The sequence below is a fragment of the Monodelphis domestica genome, chromosome 8 (assembly GCF_027887165.1).
Source record: "Monodelphis domestica isolate mMonDom1 chromosome 8, mMonDom1.pri, whole genome shotgun sequence".
Lineage (NCBI taxonomy): Eukaryota > Metazoa > Chordata > Mammalia > Didelphimorphia > Didelphidae > Monodelphis > Monodelphis domestica.
Genome location: NC_077234.1, coordinates 203,562,035 through 203,579,799, shown reverse-complemented (window position 1 = coordinate 203,579,799; position 17,765 = coordinate 203,562,035). Strand labels below are relative to the sequence as shown.

Genomic DNA, 17,765 nt, shown 5'->3' with positions numbered 1-17,765 from the left:
TCCAGTATCAAATAAAGAAACCGTTATCACTGGGAACTCTACAGTCTAGGTTGTTTCCATTGGCAAGGGTCTTGATATATCCCTGTTAGTTGGAAAAACAAGTAGCTTAAGGTTCTCTTATATCAATATTAGGGAGGAAGTGTAATAGATGATATTCTGAGGGTATATTTTGATGGATACTAGATAACTAATGGATCAGGTAGTTATCTTCTTTTTGCCTAATGTCCTCCCTTTTGTGCCTCCCTCTTCAGAAGCCTTTCAGCTTCCCCTCCCCACTTCTTCAGTCTCCTTCAAGTCGCTCAGTGTGAGCTGTGAGGTTTCAATGAAATAGTTCTTAATCTTCTTTGTCAAACAAGGGGTTTATTTGGGGAAGACAGGACAAGGGTGGAGGATAAAGTAAGAGGGGTGGGATATCCCTATTCTCTACAGTGAGTGTTAGTTTGGAGGACATTGAGAGAAATGGCAATTCAGTCACTAGCATGAAACAGAACCTGTCAGAGAGATATAAGAACTATTGTCCTTCTTTTCTTCTGCCTTCAAATGAGCCAGGTCACCTCTAACTTGATTATCCCAAGTCCCAGAGATAAACCCAGCTTCTTCCTTCACATCAGCTAGAAAGCCAAAGACCCAGAAAAAGTCCAGCAGTTGGCTCTTGCCTCCAACTGTTTCCCAGTCACATTCCAAATGGAATCTTCATTTCAGTGACAGATGACCCATCTCCAGCTTCTGTCCTTTGCATGCATTTTCTTGTAATTTCTCTCTTCTCCACAGAAGCCCCAAATATCAAGACTATCCCATTCTTCAAACTTCTTCTATCCAGCCCCCATCAATCCCTATTTTGCCAAAACATCTTTGTGATACCTTCAACCATTCACAAAGTCTACATGCACACCATAATTATTAGCATGTGCATCTGGAATCCACAACCATGCTTTTTTCTGTAATTCCTCTTTATTTGCCCATTCTTACATCCAGAAAGCAGGGCAGCTAGTTTGGTAAAGTGGACATAGCACTGGACTAAAGAATCAGGAGGATTCCTCTTCCCAAATTCAACTAGAGCCTGGTCTCAGGCTCTAGTTGTGACCTTGAATGAGTCACAACTCTGCCTCAGTTTTCTTATCTGTCAAATGAGTCAGAGAAATGGCAAACCATTCTTTGTTAAAAAAACAAAACAACCCAAATGGGGTCACAAAGAGACATGACTAAAAAAATAACAAAAAGTAATTTTATTTGAAGGTTTTTTAAAAAATCATTGTAAAGATTAAACACTATTCCATCTCTACCATTTCTACACAGGCAAGAATACCTTTTTCATTTGCTGGTGATTTGATGGTGCTTTTCTCCATGGCAAAAGGAAATGGACCCCTTTTGTCATCCATGTACCCCCAAATAAAATGTCCTTTCCCCCAAATGCAAAGTGGATCCAAAGATCTTGGAAGAGAATTTAGTTCATCTACCCTCAAAAAGATGAACTTGCCCATTTCCAGGGCATGGCATGAAAGGGAATGCAAGGGGCAGCGAGGTGGCACAAGGGATAGAGCCAGGCCTGACACAGAGAGGTCCTGGGTTCAAATCTGACCTCAGGCATGTCCTAGCTGTGTGATCCCTTGATCTCCTTTACCTAGCTCTTCCCTTTGGTCCTAGAGTTGCTACTAAAACAGAAAGGAAGGTGTTTTTTTTTTTTAATTGGGGGAGAGGGGATGTAAAAGAGAAAAGTTTCTGTAATTCAAGCTTACTGGCAATGCCCACATGCTGGCATTTGCGGGGGAGGGGAGGGAGAACAATCCCAAAGATGTTCCCATTCAACTGTATGAGCCTCTCAAATGTTGATGGTCAAATCCCTGAATGATAGATGTTGGGGCTAGAAGAGACCTTTGAGATCACCTTACTCAATTCTGTCTAGACTAACCATGTCTTAGACTTACCCACCAGACGATGCCCGTGAGCGAGCCAGGCTTGGTACGTCCCGGCAGCTCCCTTCTCCCAGCCATGCTCACAAATTTAAAGAAACAAGCCACAATTGAGTACTGTCAGTTCTTTATTAATATTTCTCATTCTAAAGACTAGCACATTTACAGCATACATGGCTTGGATGATCTAAGAATATATAAAACAGTAACCATAGGTTTATAATATATTAATACTGCCCAAAACAAATAAATAAAAATATTTCAATGCACAAAGCTTGGCAAGTACAATTGTGTAGGGACAAACGGTTATATTATACAATATTTTTACATTTAGAAGTGAAACAAAAGGCAACTGTGCTGTAGGTGCTTTCATAGAACATACACATACCGCACCTGGCAACCATTTTAATCCCTCCGTATGTTTCGTGACATTAAAAAAGTGTCCTTGAAAAGCACACCAGACAGGACTCCCGTTTTGCAATACACTAAAATAGCCTCCTTCGTGCAACTCAAAAGTACTTCATGGGGAATCTGGAGATTAAAACATTTTTAATGGATGAACACGTGACCTTTCTTGTTCCGCACGACCTCTCCCCAGACCTGCGAATGCGCGCGGGATGCTGGGTCACGTGTGAGAAACAGCGGAAGCCAGGCGCTCTCCGGACAGAACGCTGAAACCTGAGCCACGCTCGAAGGCTCGCTGAGGGAGCGCGCCCCAAGAGCTCCACGCACACTTATGTGTGTGAGAGACTCCACGGTGAAAACATCTTCAGACACACAAAAATGTTTTGAAAGAATACACACAAGATCCCTTAAAATGGCAAAATTATTATGGAAGTACATAACAAAAACCTGGGGGAGAGGATCTAAGGAGAAGAAAGAAAAGGTTAAAATTGTACACTGTGGATAAAATACTCAAAACGCGTCATGGAGGGATACAGGGTGAAAAGGGAAAAGCCTGCAGAAATCTCGTCAGGATTTGGACAGCTCCCGCGTAAGCAGCACAAAATGCTGGCAACATTCCCGGAACTTCATGCTGACCTGGCTGTGGGTGTGGCGTCACAGGAAAGAGACCACACCGGAAGTTTTTCTTCTTTTGTCTTCACCACTGCTGAGATGGAGAAGCATTTCTGCAGCACAGCTCAAAGGCCCCCTCTTCGATACTGGTGGCTGTCTGGATACCCGTTGCTAGCAGGAGTCAAACGATTCTGCCAGATTTTTAATTCTGGTATACATACATTTGTATACATATACGTATGATCATTCTATTGCCTTTATTTTGTAAATAAACATACAATATATATGCAACATAGCCATATATTTCAAAGAGTAATTTCTGGAGAAATGAAAGGCAAAAGGTGGAAATATATTTCCTAAGATTTTAGACAGGAGTAATTTCAAATCAATGACCTTTTTCATAGTTTTCCTTCTATAGTTATGTTAAAAGGCTCCAGTAAAATATACATGGACATCTTAATATCCTTTGAAGTAACAAGAATGATTTATATACACCAAATTTAGGCAATGTTAAGAATGGGCCAAGTTTCAATATAATCTTAAGAACAATTTACCCAAAGAACATCTCTAAGACAACCGTGATTAACAGAACTGATGAAACACACACACACAAGCATTCCTACAAAAATGAAACAAGAACAAACCTCTATGAAATACGTCATATTCGTTATTTCCTTACAGGAAATAAACAGTCAGTTCTTTAGCTTCCAAGTTTCAACCTGCCTTGAAATAATGAGTTGGGAACGTTTCATGCTTTTAAAAAGGTCCTGAAATGTTTTACTATGATTTGAGGATAAATTATTTCAATTCCCAAATCTTTGAGGAAAGAAAAATCAGAAGATCGGATGCAGATAGACCCAACTGGCTCAATAGTTGCTGGAAACCTCATTTAACATATAACAAGCAAAGGAAGAAAATACATTAAGAATTCTCATGAATTGGATAAAAGGCATTTCAAAGACTTTGCAATATGGTCCGAGTTTATGCCTTTAAAAAGAATAAATCTAGTAAAGGGGTAAAAGAATAAGCAAACCCTTGAAAGGGGAGCTCCAGAAATATTTAACTTTCATTCAAATATTGATAGCATTTGCTTCATGAAATTGTAGATATGCACACTTCAGAATGTTGGTTTGGCAGCTATGTAAAAATGCCTCTTTTTGTCTGTGGATGCACAGAATTTTAATCGAGTCCAATGGAGTTTGGGGTACACTGCAGAAGGTGGAATTCTAACAATGAGTACAAGCAATGAGTTCAAGGATGGAAAAGAGGAGAACTATTTCATATTTGATGTTGTTTTTTTAATTTGCAAGGCTGATTAAAAAAAGACTCATCAAGACACACAGCTGTTGAAATAGACTTTGGAATTTCAGTTCTGTGGCAGTTGTTACCTTCCAATAAAGTGCACTCACTTAAGAATATCTGGAAAAATCTTGAGTGTTTTTGAAACCTAGCAAGGCTAGTATAATGAGAGAGCAACTTTATGTTTTACAGGCAGCATTACACAAAGGCCAAATCATCCTGGCTATTTCCTTTTGCTTCACAGTTAGGTGTTCAGGTGAGTTTATTTTCCTGAAGTTACAATTGATTTTGTCCAATTCTGTCAATATGTATGTTGCCCCAGTTCCAATTACTTTATTATTTGTTTTCTAATTTTAAAAAATACAGTATGATGAAAAACTCAATCCTAAATCAACTCAATAGTAAAGGTTGTTATGTGAAACAGCTACCTAAGTGGCCATGTATAAAAATCTTTCAGCATCCTGAATATATCTAGCTGTTGAATACAGGGAATGATCTCGTGGGTATTTGTGTGGCTCACATGGGACTGAAGGCTATTTAAAGGGGCAGTCATCACTACATAAACTACTGTGCCAAAACATTCTTTCCTACTGATTCCAATGCAATAAGATAACATGCTCAATAGAATCTAGGGTGAAATGTTCCAAAAAAAATTCTGATCTTCATGAAGAATTCAACTAGAGTGTACCCACATATATTGTGTAACAGCTAATTAGAGGACACAGTATATTTATGTTTCAACTTTTCCATATGTTCCTTCTGGAGGCCTGTAATGCCTTGGGAAAGCCTTCAGCTGCAGGGAATTAAATGCATACTTGCGACATCCAACATTCTTCATTGTATTTTCTCGCCGACAACCCTCACTAGGGAAAAAAAAAACAAGCACAAAAAATGACAGCAGTAAAAAAGGAAAAAAAAAAGAGACTTAAACTAAGATGAAATGAACTGGTTATTTTCATAGCATTAAAAGAAGAACTAGTTATTTTAAATGGATGCTTGGATCATTTGCAACTCTAAATATTAAATATTTGAACAATGGAATTACAAAGCACATAAATGGATGCAAAAAGCAGCAGTGTATCTAAGTGGAAGAAAGTTTGGATTTTTTTTAAAAGATGGTTTCATGTATTTCAGGATTTATTGGCTAAGATACTTTGATGGTCTCCTGCATAGTCTTCTAAGAAATAGCTTGAAAGCTGTTCTGCTAAGCTAAAATGATTAATGGCTTATTTTAGAATAAAAGGTTCAAAAGAATGTTATTGTTCCCTCTATTTTAGCAATAACTATCTTTGTTGGTTATGTATAACAGAAAATGATACTATTCCCTCAAATGAATCTGACATGCATCAAAATGATACAATTGGAAAAAAAATCAACTGACAATATTAATGTCAGTTATTTTGACTGTGGAAACAGTTGCTTGGAGTGCAAAGTGATCCAAGTGTTCCCAAGCATTATTACAGTTGTGTCTACATGGCTAGCAAGAATAGAGATTCCCCAAGAAGTAGTTCATGGCAAGCTCTTTCAACAAGCAAGTGAGTGGGGGCAAAACATGGAGAAAGAGTCACACCATACCCTTCCCAGAGACGTGGCCCTTTTACTTCCTCTCCAGCACTGGTTCTTGGAGAGATGCCACACTGTAATACATACTGTCTTAGCAAATACTGAGGAGGAGCCTTATCTATTAGGCCAGCAATTCTTCTACGAAAACTGAGATAATTCTAGGAATTTCTGGGGAAATTTTCCTATGTAGACATGTACAAAAAGAGGTAAAAGCTGTTCAAAATAGAAATATAATTTCCCCAGCATACTGTCCTCATGTACAGCACAGCTTTGTTTTCATACTACCCTAAGTTAGATATTAAATCAGCTAGTTATCAAATCATTACAAAATTGCCCTTGATGATATGTAAAATTTGTAGTTATCAAGAAAATAGGATTCTTCAAAGATTTTAAGCAAAGTAAATAGCTTTCTAAAATGTTATTATGTCTTTTCCTCCTTTCTTAAGTTTTTTTTTTTAAAGAATGATTATGGTAATAGTTCAAAATGTAAACTGGAAAAGCTCAGAATAGAAATCATTCCTATTATATGAAACAGCCAAATGCAAAATATTTCTGGCAGAATTATAGTATTTTATTCAAAAGTCAGGAAATATTTTTAATATTTGCTACTTGCTTAATACTATTTAAAATAGTTAAGATATGCTATTTCTTATCAGTGCTTTGCACTTAACAGGTATCTATTGAAGTGAAAAGGGCCCCAAGGCCTCAACAATATAGTCAAAGACTCTCTAGAAAGAATTGCCTATTTTCTGCTCTATCTTATAATTAGCAAAAATATACTTGCATTTAACATAACACTACTGATTATATATTGTGATTAGACTTCTTTAATCTTTGGGAATTTTCTTTTAATAGGCAAAATATCTAAACATGAACATATGCAGAAGTATATTCCAAACAGGTAACTATCTCAAAAAATGTCAGAACTACATTTCAAATTATATTATCAGGGAAGTAGAATGAGCAAGATTCTAGATTTAGACCTTTGGCTTTTTCCCAATTATATGGAAAAACAATTTTTTGAACATTCAAAAAACTCTTTTGATTGTAGGTGGAGTTGTAAATCTGATTCAACTACTCTGGAGAGCAATTTGGATCTATGCCCAAAGGGCTATAAAACTGCATACCCATTTGGGGGTTTTCCCCCCCTAAAATTTAGACCTTTGAAATAACCTAGTCTAAAGCCCTGCATTTTACAAATAGGAAATTAAACTTCACATTAAGTGACTTACTCAAGGTCACAAAGAATTAGTAAAGTTTATATTGAATACTAAAAGTCCTCTAACTCCCAAGTGTTGTTTTTTTCCCCATTATACCAATTGCTTAGCTCACTAGATATTTTCTGATGTAATTTAAAATTCAAAATTTAATTTCATTACGATTTAATACATTAAAAATGTGAATTTAAACTGTGGTAATATTCAATTTCTAGAAGTATAGAAAAGAATAAGGGAGAGTTTTAAGTCCCACTGTATTTTACCCCAGCTATTTCTCAGGATAATATACCTAGACTGGAAGGATCCTCAGAAGCCATCTAATTGAACAGCCAATGTTTTACAAAAAAAGAAAAGGAAGAAGAAAGAAAGAAACTACTCTGTCTTGTCCAAGGCCATACAGAGGTGGGCAGTAAATCCAGGTTCTATGACTTCAGATGCCACTAGTCCATTTGGAGCAGTATGTCCAGTTTGGATCAATATAGTTCAAAAAGAATGCTGATAAGTTAAAGGGTGTCTCAAAAGAAGGCAAACAGGTAGTGCAGGGTTTTAAAACTACGGTGGTAAGCCAAAGGAACTGGAGAGATCTGCCCTGGCCTTGAGGAGAGGAGGGGGAGGAGGAGGACGCGATCATCATCTTCGAATATGTAATGGACTGCCAGGTTTGAGCAGGGAGCTGGTTCTTGGTCACAGAAAGACAGAACTAAGCTGGAGGGGTAGAAATTACAGAGGCAAATTTTGGCTCCCTGCTAGGAAGAATTAACCAGCAAGAAGAGCTTTCAAACAAGAAAAAAGGGTTACATTAATGAGCAATGAATTCCTTGACAGTCTTTAAATGAAGGCCATATAGGAGCCCTTAGTGGAGGTGTTCAGGCTTCAGTCTGGGGCTGGGCTAGATGAATTCTGCGGTCTCTTCCTATCCTGTTAAATGGGGATGAGAATAATGCCTAGAGCATACGGTTGTTGTGGGGATCAAATGAGATAACATATGAAGTCCTTAAAGTACTATATAAATGTTAGCCACTATTATTATCTTGTAATTCTATGATTCTATGAAATGTGTTTGGACCTCATATATCTTAGCCTACATTCAACTTATCATATAATATCAAATAAATTATTATACAATTCAACCTTTGGAACTGAAGGATAATCCACGAATCTGCTAATTATGGTGCCCTTCTATCACAGTAGTTAATATTTTGTCCTTCAGCAAAATGTATCTAAGGAGTTTAATCCAAGGTGTTGAATTTTTAAGGGGCAATGAGTGTGCTTCCCTCTCACACACATGTAAAAGGCCCTGAATGTATGGAGTCAAGAACAATTTGAACTACTCCCAAGCCAAAAGATCTTCTTCTATATCAATAAAACAGAATGATAGATTTTTTCCCCTTTGTCTCCTTTCAAGTCTGTCCATTTAAAAAGGAGAAATCAGGATATAAACACAAAGATATCAACTCAATTTAAGGAAGATAATTGGCTATACATGCAAAAGATTGCAAAGTGAAAATTAAAATTAATGGAACCTATCAGTCCAGAATTCATCCAGATCAATTTTATTATTGCAGATAGCTCAGAATAATGCATTATGTGTCAAAGAAGGAATTAAAAGTCTTTTTCAGGGAGTAGAGGTTTTGTTTAGAGAAAAGAGAAAATGGAATACATATCTTCATTTGGACAAGGGCAGGGGATATAAAGTTGCTAACTAATTTGTAAAAAGAATGAGTGGGAAACCATTTTGTGTCATTATTGAAGAAAAAGATTTCCCTTCTAAACCTTGTTGAGTTCCCTGAGAAACAGAGAAATAAACATGAATGACAAAAATTTCCTTTAATCTTGTCCCTGACATTATTATATTTTAAAGTCAATATAAAAGACGAATGCAAAATTATTAACTCCCTCTTTTCTTCTATAATCCTCTCTCTTTCTCTTTCTGTCTGTCTCTCTCTCAATCTATCTTTAGCTTGTTGAAGCCTTTTTCCATGACCATAGTAAGGACAATAAGAAATAAGACATTTGTATAGTGACTTAAAGTTTGCAAAGTGCTTAACATACATTATCTCATTTGGGTATATATTAGGAAGAACTTTCTAACATCAAGGGAGGTTGCAGCTACTTTATTGGATAATTCAAAGAAAAGAGATACAATTCTTTTATGTTTCATTGCTGTACACTTGTAATACAAAGGAGCATTATATATAGTCTCATGAGGTCCTTTCCATATCTACAGTTCTTTTAAATGATATCCTCAGAAATGTATTCTGTGTCCTGAGTTTCAGAGGAAAACCTTCATTCTCCTGTGACCCAGTCCCCATGAAAGCTCGTCCATCACACACACACAGACATGGATGATTGGTTCCATGAGAATATGCTCAGAACATGAGGGACACAAAGAAATATACAGCTTCTCTGCAGGTCACATGACAAACAACTTCCACCTCCACCCATACTGGCCTCATCTGGGGTACCAGTGGGCCAGGCAGCAGATTACCTGGGGGCAGGGGAAGGGGAGAATTGTGCAAATGAACTGCCATCAGTATTCATGGATCAAACATTAAGGCCTACTGATGATGCAGGTCCAATGCAGTACATAACACTGTCCATGGGGCCATCTTTGAATACAGAACATTTCTTTTTTTAGTTCATATACATTCATACATATGACATTCTTCTATTATTGCATGTCGTAAGTATTCAATATATTTAGTTGAAGGAGAAAAAGTGCATTTAGCCAGGAACCTGGCAACCAGCTGTAGCATATGGGACTTGGTTAGCCACAAGAAAGCATCTGTCTATAGTAGAGATTACTGGGTGAGGATGAAGAATCAATCCTTCTGTGCCCTCTTCAAAAAGATCTGTCTAGAATGGTTGAGCTAATGGTTCAAGTTCTGCCTGAAAGCTGGAGAACAGGCTTACTTACATTCCTCTAAATTTAAGATTCAAAGGAAGATGCATGATTTGTTAATTCTTCACATTCTTTTCCATTTACTATTAAAAAAACTAACTATTTTTCTGTAAAAAAAAAAAGTTATACACAGCATCTTCCAATATGGTCAGCTTATTCAGTGGACTATATTTAGATCTCAAATCCCAATTATTGAAAAAAGACTGCAAAGCATTGCATGTGTGATGCCATTTTTGGAGAAGCTGAAAACTTCTAACTGGAGATTGTAGATACAGAGTTCCAGGAATTTGGGGGGGCAGGGAAAGAAGGGATTAAAAACGAAGGTACAAGTCCTTGGGTATGTGGCAGAGGTATTCCTTCCAGAGTGTCTGCCCTTGGGCTTGCCTTTAAGTACTGTTGATTATATGAACCATAAAAAATTTGAGGCCAGGATATAATATCCAATCAGAGAAGCCCATGAGCAAATTCTGAAAACCTTAAATGTCAGGAGGAAGCAAGTTTCCCTTATTTGTTTTAATTTATTTTTTCTCAATTCATTCCAAATTTTCAAAACTGGTGAAGAACCAATTTGATGAAATGCCTTATTGATTGATTAACCAAACAGAGTCTGAGAGTAATACCCCTGCATGGTCTTAGTAAAGAAATTCTACAAATTCACTGGTTCTGGGGAGGGAAACCATTGAAATGTTGGTTTTAAAAAAATCATTACAACACAAACCAGAACATTTTCAGTATGGATGACTTTAGTTTCCCCCTCCCAAGCAGTCCCTTTTTATTGTTAGTGTTTTGTTTATTTGCACTTTACAATAACAAAGATATAATAAATCTTCTGCAACAAGTGAATAATAAGGTAAAAAGCAATTTATGGATACTGTATATGTTAAAACTAAGGATAATAAATTAAGAACAAAACCAAACCCGAGTATATTTCTGTGGCTGGCATTTGTTTGTTAAAGATTCATAGAATTCAGGAAGCAAGAATGAACTGGGACAAACTTTCCTGGATTTCCAAATGTAATCATATTTGGTTTTGAGAAAACAAGGCTTCTGACTTTAATATGGAATCAAAGATGCAATATTTAATAAAAGAATGCTATTTTGGGGACAAAGAGATCTTAAAAAATTAATATGCTCAGCTACTATATACTCAAATTCCTGTAATCCCTCTGATGAATTCTTAAGAATGGTTAAAAAGAACAAAAAGTCATATGTAAGCAGTGACACCAAATTTTCATGTGTTTGGTGTGATACAGAATACTGTCATAATCACAACTCCATGATAAGCTAAGTCAGAAAAATTTAGACATGCACAAGGAAAAAAGTTATGGCTCTGCAAACTGTTTGCTACTTTAACTTGGGGACTATGCTTTGAAATGAAAGCAGAGAATATACATCCTATTAGATAGGCATCTCTAAACAAACAATTATAAACCTGTCTATTTTTCTTTTTCTTATCAATCCTCTTCGAAAGGAAAGGAAAGGCCAGCATACACTTAAAGAGTATATAAAAGATACAAATTCTTTTCAGACAAGAGTTCCTTTCTCTGGAATACATGAAACAGGGAACACGAAGCATATAGATGACAAATACGTTTAAATCTGAAGGTAAGAGAAATATTTGGTAAGCGTAACTGATCTTCAGGCCGGCTACATGACGAGGCAACAGGGCACTGTAAGAATGTTACAAGCACTGAAAGCAGAATAATCAATTTAAAAATTTCAATACAGATCCTCTGAATAAAATAATTTGATGGGTATTTACAGTTCAGTACAATAAAAATGTCAAACTGTAAGGCATAATATATTTCTTGGCAGAAAACGCTTTGACACATTCCTTCTGTCCAGCTAGTTAATAAGGTGGTGATACATATTGTAGGACTTTTTTTCTTTATAACTGAATTATTATTTTTTTAAACTGGTCTTCATTTGCAACGGAATTTGGCCACCAGGTATGCAATGCTCAGAAACAGCCACACAATCAGTAAATTGGGGCTCAGAGCTAATAAAGGAATGGAGTAGAGGAGGCTGGGATCTAGTCTGAAATCTCGGATGGGCACCAAACCACTCAAGTTCTTCTGGGTGACTACCTCCCGTGTTCCAATGCTGTGAAAAGGAAAGAGTTTGGAAGAAGGAAAAAAAGAAAAATGGAAAAGAAAAAACAAAAAGGGGGGATGGAGGAAACAGGGAGAAAGGAGAGGAAAAAATCATGCAATGAATGTATAAAATATAGGAGAACCAAAAAATGAGGTGGAAAAAATATTAAAGAAACCACAACAGAAAGGAAAGGTGGTACATGGGGAAGGAAGTGTAAAAAAAAAAGGCCAAAACAAAACCAGCACAATTACAAGAAAAATAGGAAAGAGAAAGAGAATAAAGAGAAAAATAAGAAAAAGTACTGTAGTCTACTGAAAATAAACACATGTAGGTTGAATAAGAATGGTTTTCCATGTTCACTGTCTTAATTGGCCAAGCAAAATTCCATGCTGTCCTGCCATGCTTCCACATGCTGCAAAAAATGGAGCTCTGAACAGTAATCTGAACATGAATAACCATTGTCGCATTTGACCCTCTCACATAGACGTCAGCATGGGGAGGTGCATTTGATTAGCTAACACTGCCTCGACTCACTGTGGAGGATGACGCTTTCATTGCAGGGTTAATTTACCTCACAGGCTATACACATTGAACCAAATGCATGGATTATGCATTCAGGGTGGAGGGGAAATGGCTGTGTGAAGCCACAGGGAGTACACGGGCCATGAGTCTGCTTCCACTGCCCAGGGCCTTCCCCTAGAAGTTCTCCACAAAGAAATATGGCTGAGCTGGGCTGGACTCAACCATCTCTGGCATCTCTTCCAATGCTTAGATGCTGGGAAAATTATCTAAGTTTTTCAGGTATGGGTTAGATCAGGGTGTTCTTAACTAGGGGTCTGTGAACTTGAAACATTTTGATAGTTATATTGATATAATTAATTTCCCTTTTAAGCCTATGTATTTTATTTTGTAGCTTAAAATTTTATTTTGTAGATTAAAAAATCTCATTCCAAGAAAAGATCAACAGGCTTCTAAAGGAGTTCAAGATACAAACAAAAGGTAAAGAGCTCTGGGTGACACTGTTTAAGATTCCATCAGACTCAGAAATTCTGTGAACTTCTTCAGTTTGGATCATTGCCTCGTTTGAACGCTAAAAGAGCTACACCAGAGTCTTGGTGTGTTTGGAGGCCCACTAGGATCACCTTCTGTAGCTTCTGGCCCCATGATCTCAAAAAAAGAATGAATTCTTGAAGCCTACTGCATAGTAAAGGTGCCTAGGCAGGCTGATTAGCCAAGTCTGAGGATGGCTCATCTGCAAGGCTCCTAAGCTGGGGCCAGAGACATTCTTGGGAACTTCAAACCATGTCTGAGGCCTCTTGAACAAAATAGATCTTCATGAACCCTTGGCTCAAAGGCCTCATATGGAATGTTGACCATACAGAATCCATAGAGGCCCCCTTTAGGGCATCTGCATTAGGGATCTGCTGGTCTGGATGCAATCCTAGCCCTAGTGTGTGGGCCCACAACAGAGAGGGGGAAGGAGTACTCCCTTGCTGCTGGTGTTGTTCTAGAGGGGAAAAAGGTAGGAGAGAGCTCTTCTGAGGCATCCCATAGACAGAGAGAGTTCTATGTTCTGGGTTGGGTTTCAGTCACTTGGAGCTCAGCTGGAAGTCAGAGCTCCAATCGACTACGCCTAGGTGATGGGGCACAGTCCTGGTCCTCACAGGTCCTCCCAAGGCCAGTCTGAAACTTAGAGAAGCCTGGATTTTTCTTGGCGACTCCTCTTCCTCATTAAACAGGACTACCTGGTGCTTAGGAAGAAAAAGGACACTTCCTATTTTCCAGGTGTAACCTGGAAGTTACAGAACTGACCGTCTAGCTCTTGGAAAGAAAGACAATTCTGATTTGGTTGCTCTGTTTTAAAACCTGCCTCCTTTCAATGACTTCTCCTATATTTCTCCTGGAGACCTTGTGGAAGCTGTATTAGTTCCAGTTTCTACCTAGTTCTGCCCCTTGTTTCCATCAGAAACACTGTGGTGTCAAAATCAAATATAAAGGGAGTAGGTAGGGGAGCGGGAAAATGCTCATCCATACATAAGGATCCTTGCAGACTGCATATTGACTTAGTTTTATAATGAAATGTTATCTATGTTTTTTTTTCTATTTTTATTAAATATTTCCTCATTTTATTTTTAAAATAGTTCTGGCCACACTTGGGCTTCATGCTGAGTGTTTTACACCACAGAAAGAAGAATCTCAGTTTCAGAATTGAAAGAACCTTTTGGCATTCTAAGAACATGTGTGAATAAAAATCCATTAAGGAGGCTTTTTTCTTCTTTCTCCCAACATGAAGATGCAAGAGATAAATCCAAAGAACATATATGTGTATGTGTGCAGTATTACATACTGTATAATATATATGATGTTTAAAAATATAATGTGCAAATACACAATATACGACCTTAAAATCATATCAAATTTGTGTTCTTAGCCAAAATGAGCTGCCAGTTACTGCAGGCTGTGGCTACCAAGTCTTTATCTCTTGACTCTCCTCCTCTAGCCACTACTGAGGCCAGAAAGTTACAGACAGACTCATGCCCATGGCAGCTCCACTTCATCACCCTCATGCCTGACTCAGCAGATAGATTTCTGTGATTTTAAGGAATAGATACAATCTACTGCATAACTTTACAAGAGTAAATTCACAGAATTTCAAGAGTGGGAAAGGACCTCAGAGGTTACTCAGTTTGATTTGTATAGGAATACAATTTGAATCATCTTTATAATGAATTTTTTATAACAAAAATTTCTACCATGTGAATTTGAACACAGGAGTTGAAATCATGTATGACCTTAAGTGACTTAATACTGTAGCCCTGAAATTTTAAGTACTAGTAAAGAATACCACAATCATAATAGGACTGAACGCCAAGAAGTGAAGATAGGCTTCCTTTGAAAAAGAAAACCCTCTAATTTAATATGTTGTGGCTATAATGAAATTTTACTATTAGACTTTGGAAGCCTTTAAGTCTTAAGAAATTCACAGCAAGACAAAGGGGGTGTGTGTGTGCGCACGTGCGCACAAGAGTGCACAGATGTGTACATATATATCTGTGTTTTGGTCATGTGGCAAAAATAATGCACACTAGAGTGGGTCTCTCCGATTTGCCTGAGGGGCACAGAGTGGTACTTTGTAACAAGGTTTGCATTTTATCCCAATTGAGGTATTTTTCATATTTCACCACTGAAAAGAATTGCTTGTTGACAGCTTGGTCAAACTGATATTTTAATGGAATTCTTTCAGGATTTCAACAAATCTAACTTAGTTATGGTTCTATCTGTCAATAATGCAATTCACTCAAAGCCTGTTCTGTTGCCTAAAGTCAAGGATTAGGCAAACAAAAAGTACCCAAATTTCCCCTCTTTTCTTTTATAGCTTTCTCACTGTCTAAAATACATAACATATTACTAGTCGGTATTAACAGAGTGCAATGGTCCTATTTTTCATTAAAAAGAAGCAAAGTATATAGCCTCATTCATGTCCCTTCTTACCAGAGACCTCATTCTCCCATGTAGGGAGCTGTTTGTTGAGTTTGTTGGATTCTAAACAGCTCGACAGAGCCCAAAGCCTTGGCCATAACAGCACCTATTCTCTCTGGCTAATCAAGCCTCAGCAACTCATACAAACAGATCAGGAAAGAGAGAACTTGCACTCCATGCACTGAGGAGCAAGTGAAGCTCCTGGTCTTCATTCTGGTTAATTAAATGAGGATGAAACTCTAAGTAAGCAATCTTGACTGGGAGCTGAACAAAAGAACAGAACTTATATTCCGGTTAGAGGCTTAAGCCACCCACGGTCTTGATTCTCTAATGTTTAAAGTGAAGACAGTAAAGTGATCAGCTCTTGTCAAAGGTGCCTGGTGATGGGGAAACAGAGTAGGAGGGTTGGGGTTGATTCAAGTGTCTTTTATTGCAACCCTGTGTTCATACCTTGGTCTTGATCCTGGAATACTGGAAAAACGGGCCAAACTTGAGACAGGGTCATGTACACATTTTAGGAAACTAGAGACAATGTTCTACGGTTTCATTCCAAAAATAAGATGCTCTGTTATAATGAGTTGTTTTCTAGATGAGGGGCTAGATGGAAGAGGGTTTGCTGGTTTAGAAGGTATCTGCCATTGAAATAATGTAACACTCATGGGCATGGGCCGTTCTTTTATTAACTATGGTGCTATAATTTCACAGTATCCTGAATTTGGGGTAGTCGGATTCTGGAAACAATTCTGGAAATAAACTTATACTTTTATGATGTTCATACTTAACCTTTCTCTCTAGACCCCTTACATCTCATTACTCACAGGGCTTTGATCCATGTAGGAAATACTTAGAGGAAGGGAGGAGGGGAAAAGAACTAGATTAAGAGGAAAAAAGAATCAGAGAGAAAAAGAGGAAGTGGATGCGGAGGAGGAGAAAAAGGAGGAGGAGAAGGAGATGAGGAAGAGAAGAAGGGGAAAGAAGAAAGAGAAAGAGGAGAAGGAGAAGAGGAAGAGAAGAAGGGGAAAAGAAGAAGAAAAACAGAAAAAGGAGAAGGGGAGGAGAGAAAGAGAAGAAAGAGGAGAAGGAGGAGGACAACAGAGTATGTAAGGAAAGAGGGAAGAGGTGAAAGGACAAGTGAAGACTAACATGAATTCTATTCCAATTCATTCTAAGAATAAAATAATGAAGAAAAGGGGCTAATAGTAAGAGGCAGCAGCTCATACATCTTCTTTATGCATCTGAATATTGTGAAAGGGTCAAATAGCAGAAACATACAGAAAGGATAAGAGAATTGGACACTTTAGAGAATTTGGTGAGAAGACAAACAATACAGTACATTCAATAGGAGTGAATGTTGGAAACAGGACTCAAACAGCATTGTTAAACTACATTGAATAAGAGACTAAAAACTCATTTCTTATCCTTTCTTTTGGTATGTGAAATAAGGAGCTTTCCAGCAGTGCTTGAAACAAGGCATCGAACGACAGTAAACACATCTGATAAAATACAGGAGTCCGTCTGTCAGACACATCTGCTGCTTCAGAATACAGAACGCTGCTAAGTGGATGCGACAACGGCACACTGACAGGTTGGGATGGATCGCTGTGAGGAAACACTCATTCGGACACTTTGCCCAAGACAGCAAACCGTGTCGAACGTGACGGGGGAAGCGTAGCCGACCAATGCAAGCTGCAGATAGGGAGCCTTCATAAGACCGTAACCCCTGCCACCCGGGCCGAAGCCCGCGGCCCCAGAGCAGGGGCAGCTGTGGCAGCTGGGAGCTGGCCCGGGGTGCTGCGCTTCTCTGCCTCTCCTTGGCTTTTCATCTCATCAACTAGAGCAAAAACTCAGGAGTTTAACTCTGCACCCGGAGACCGTACAAGGACTTTTTAAATCTGTTCAGACGTGGTACTGTGACTATTTCTCTTCAAAGAATCCTAGGATCCAGAGCTGGGAGTACCACTAGAACCGTCTGCTCGCTCATTTTACAGGTGAGGAAACTGAGGCCAAGAAAAAGGAAGGGATTCGCTCAGGGCCAGGCCTAAAGCGAGGTGGCCTCCGTTGGGAACGCAGGCCCTTCCGCTCCCCCACGGCCCAGAGCAGGGAAAGAAGGGCTCCTACACTAGAGAGGGGATTCGCTGTGCATGTTCTACACGCACACAGTCTGGGGGACCCCGCGGGGTGCTCATTAACTGAGAAGGCCACCTGTTTACACTACGTGGTACTGTGTTTTAATTTGTTGTTTTCCCCGATTGCGCTTTAATCTGGTTCAGCAGCACCCAGCTC

At 38.4% G+C, this 17,765-nt stretch overlaps 1 protein-coding gene across 42 annotated transcripts in view; it reads right to left on the bottom strand.

Annotated features, from left to right (window-relative positions):
• Positions 1–2,020: 2,020 nt before the first annotated feature.
• The window catches only part of INPP4A (inositol polyphosphate-4-phosphatase type I A), a 250,932-nt gene continuing 235,187 nt past the window's right edge, over positions 2,021–17,765 (bottom strand). For 22 of the 42 annotated variants that reach the window (XM_001363200.5, XM_056808574.1, XM_056808578.1 and 19 more), the window contains one exon: positions 2,021–5,089. In XM_001363200.5, the coding sequence (XP_001363237.2) occupies positions 4,957–5,089 (133 nt within the window). In that variant the 3' untranslated portion in view covers positions 2,021–4,956. Of the gene's footprint in view, positions 12,012–17,765 lie in introns of all 42 variants that reach the window. The other 20 variants (XM_016424845.2, XM_016424844.2, XM_007501089.3 and 17 more) reach the window with 1 other exon arrangement.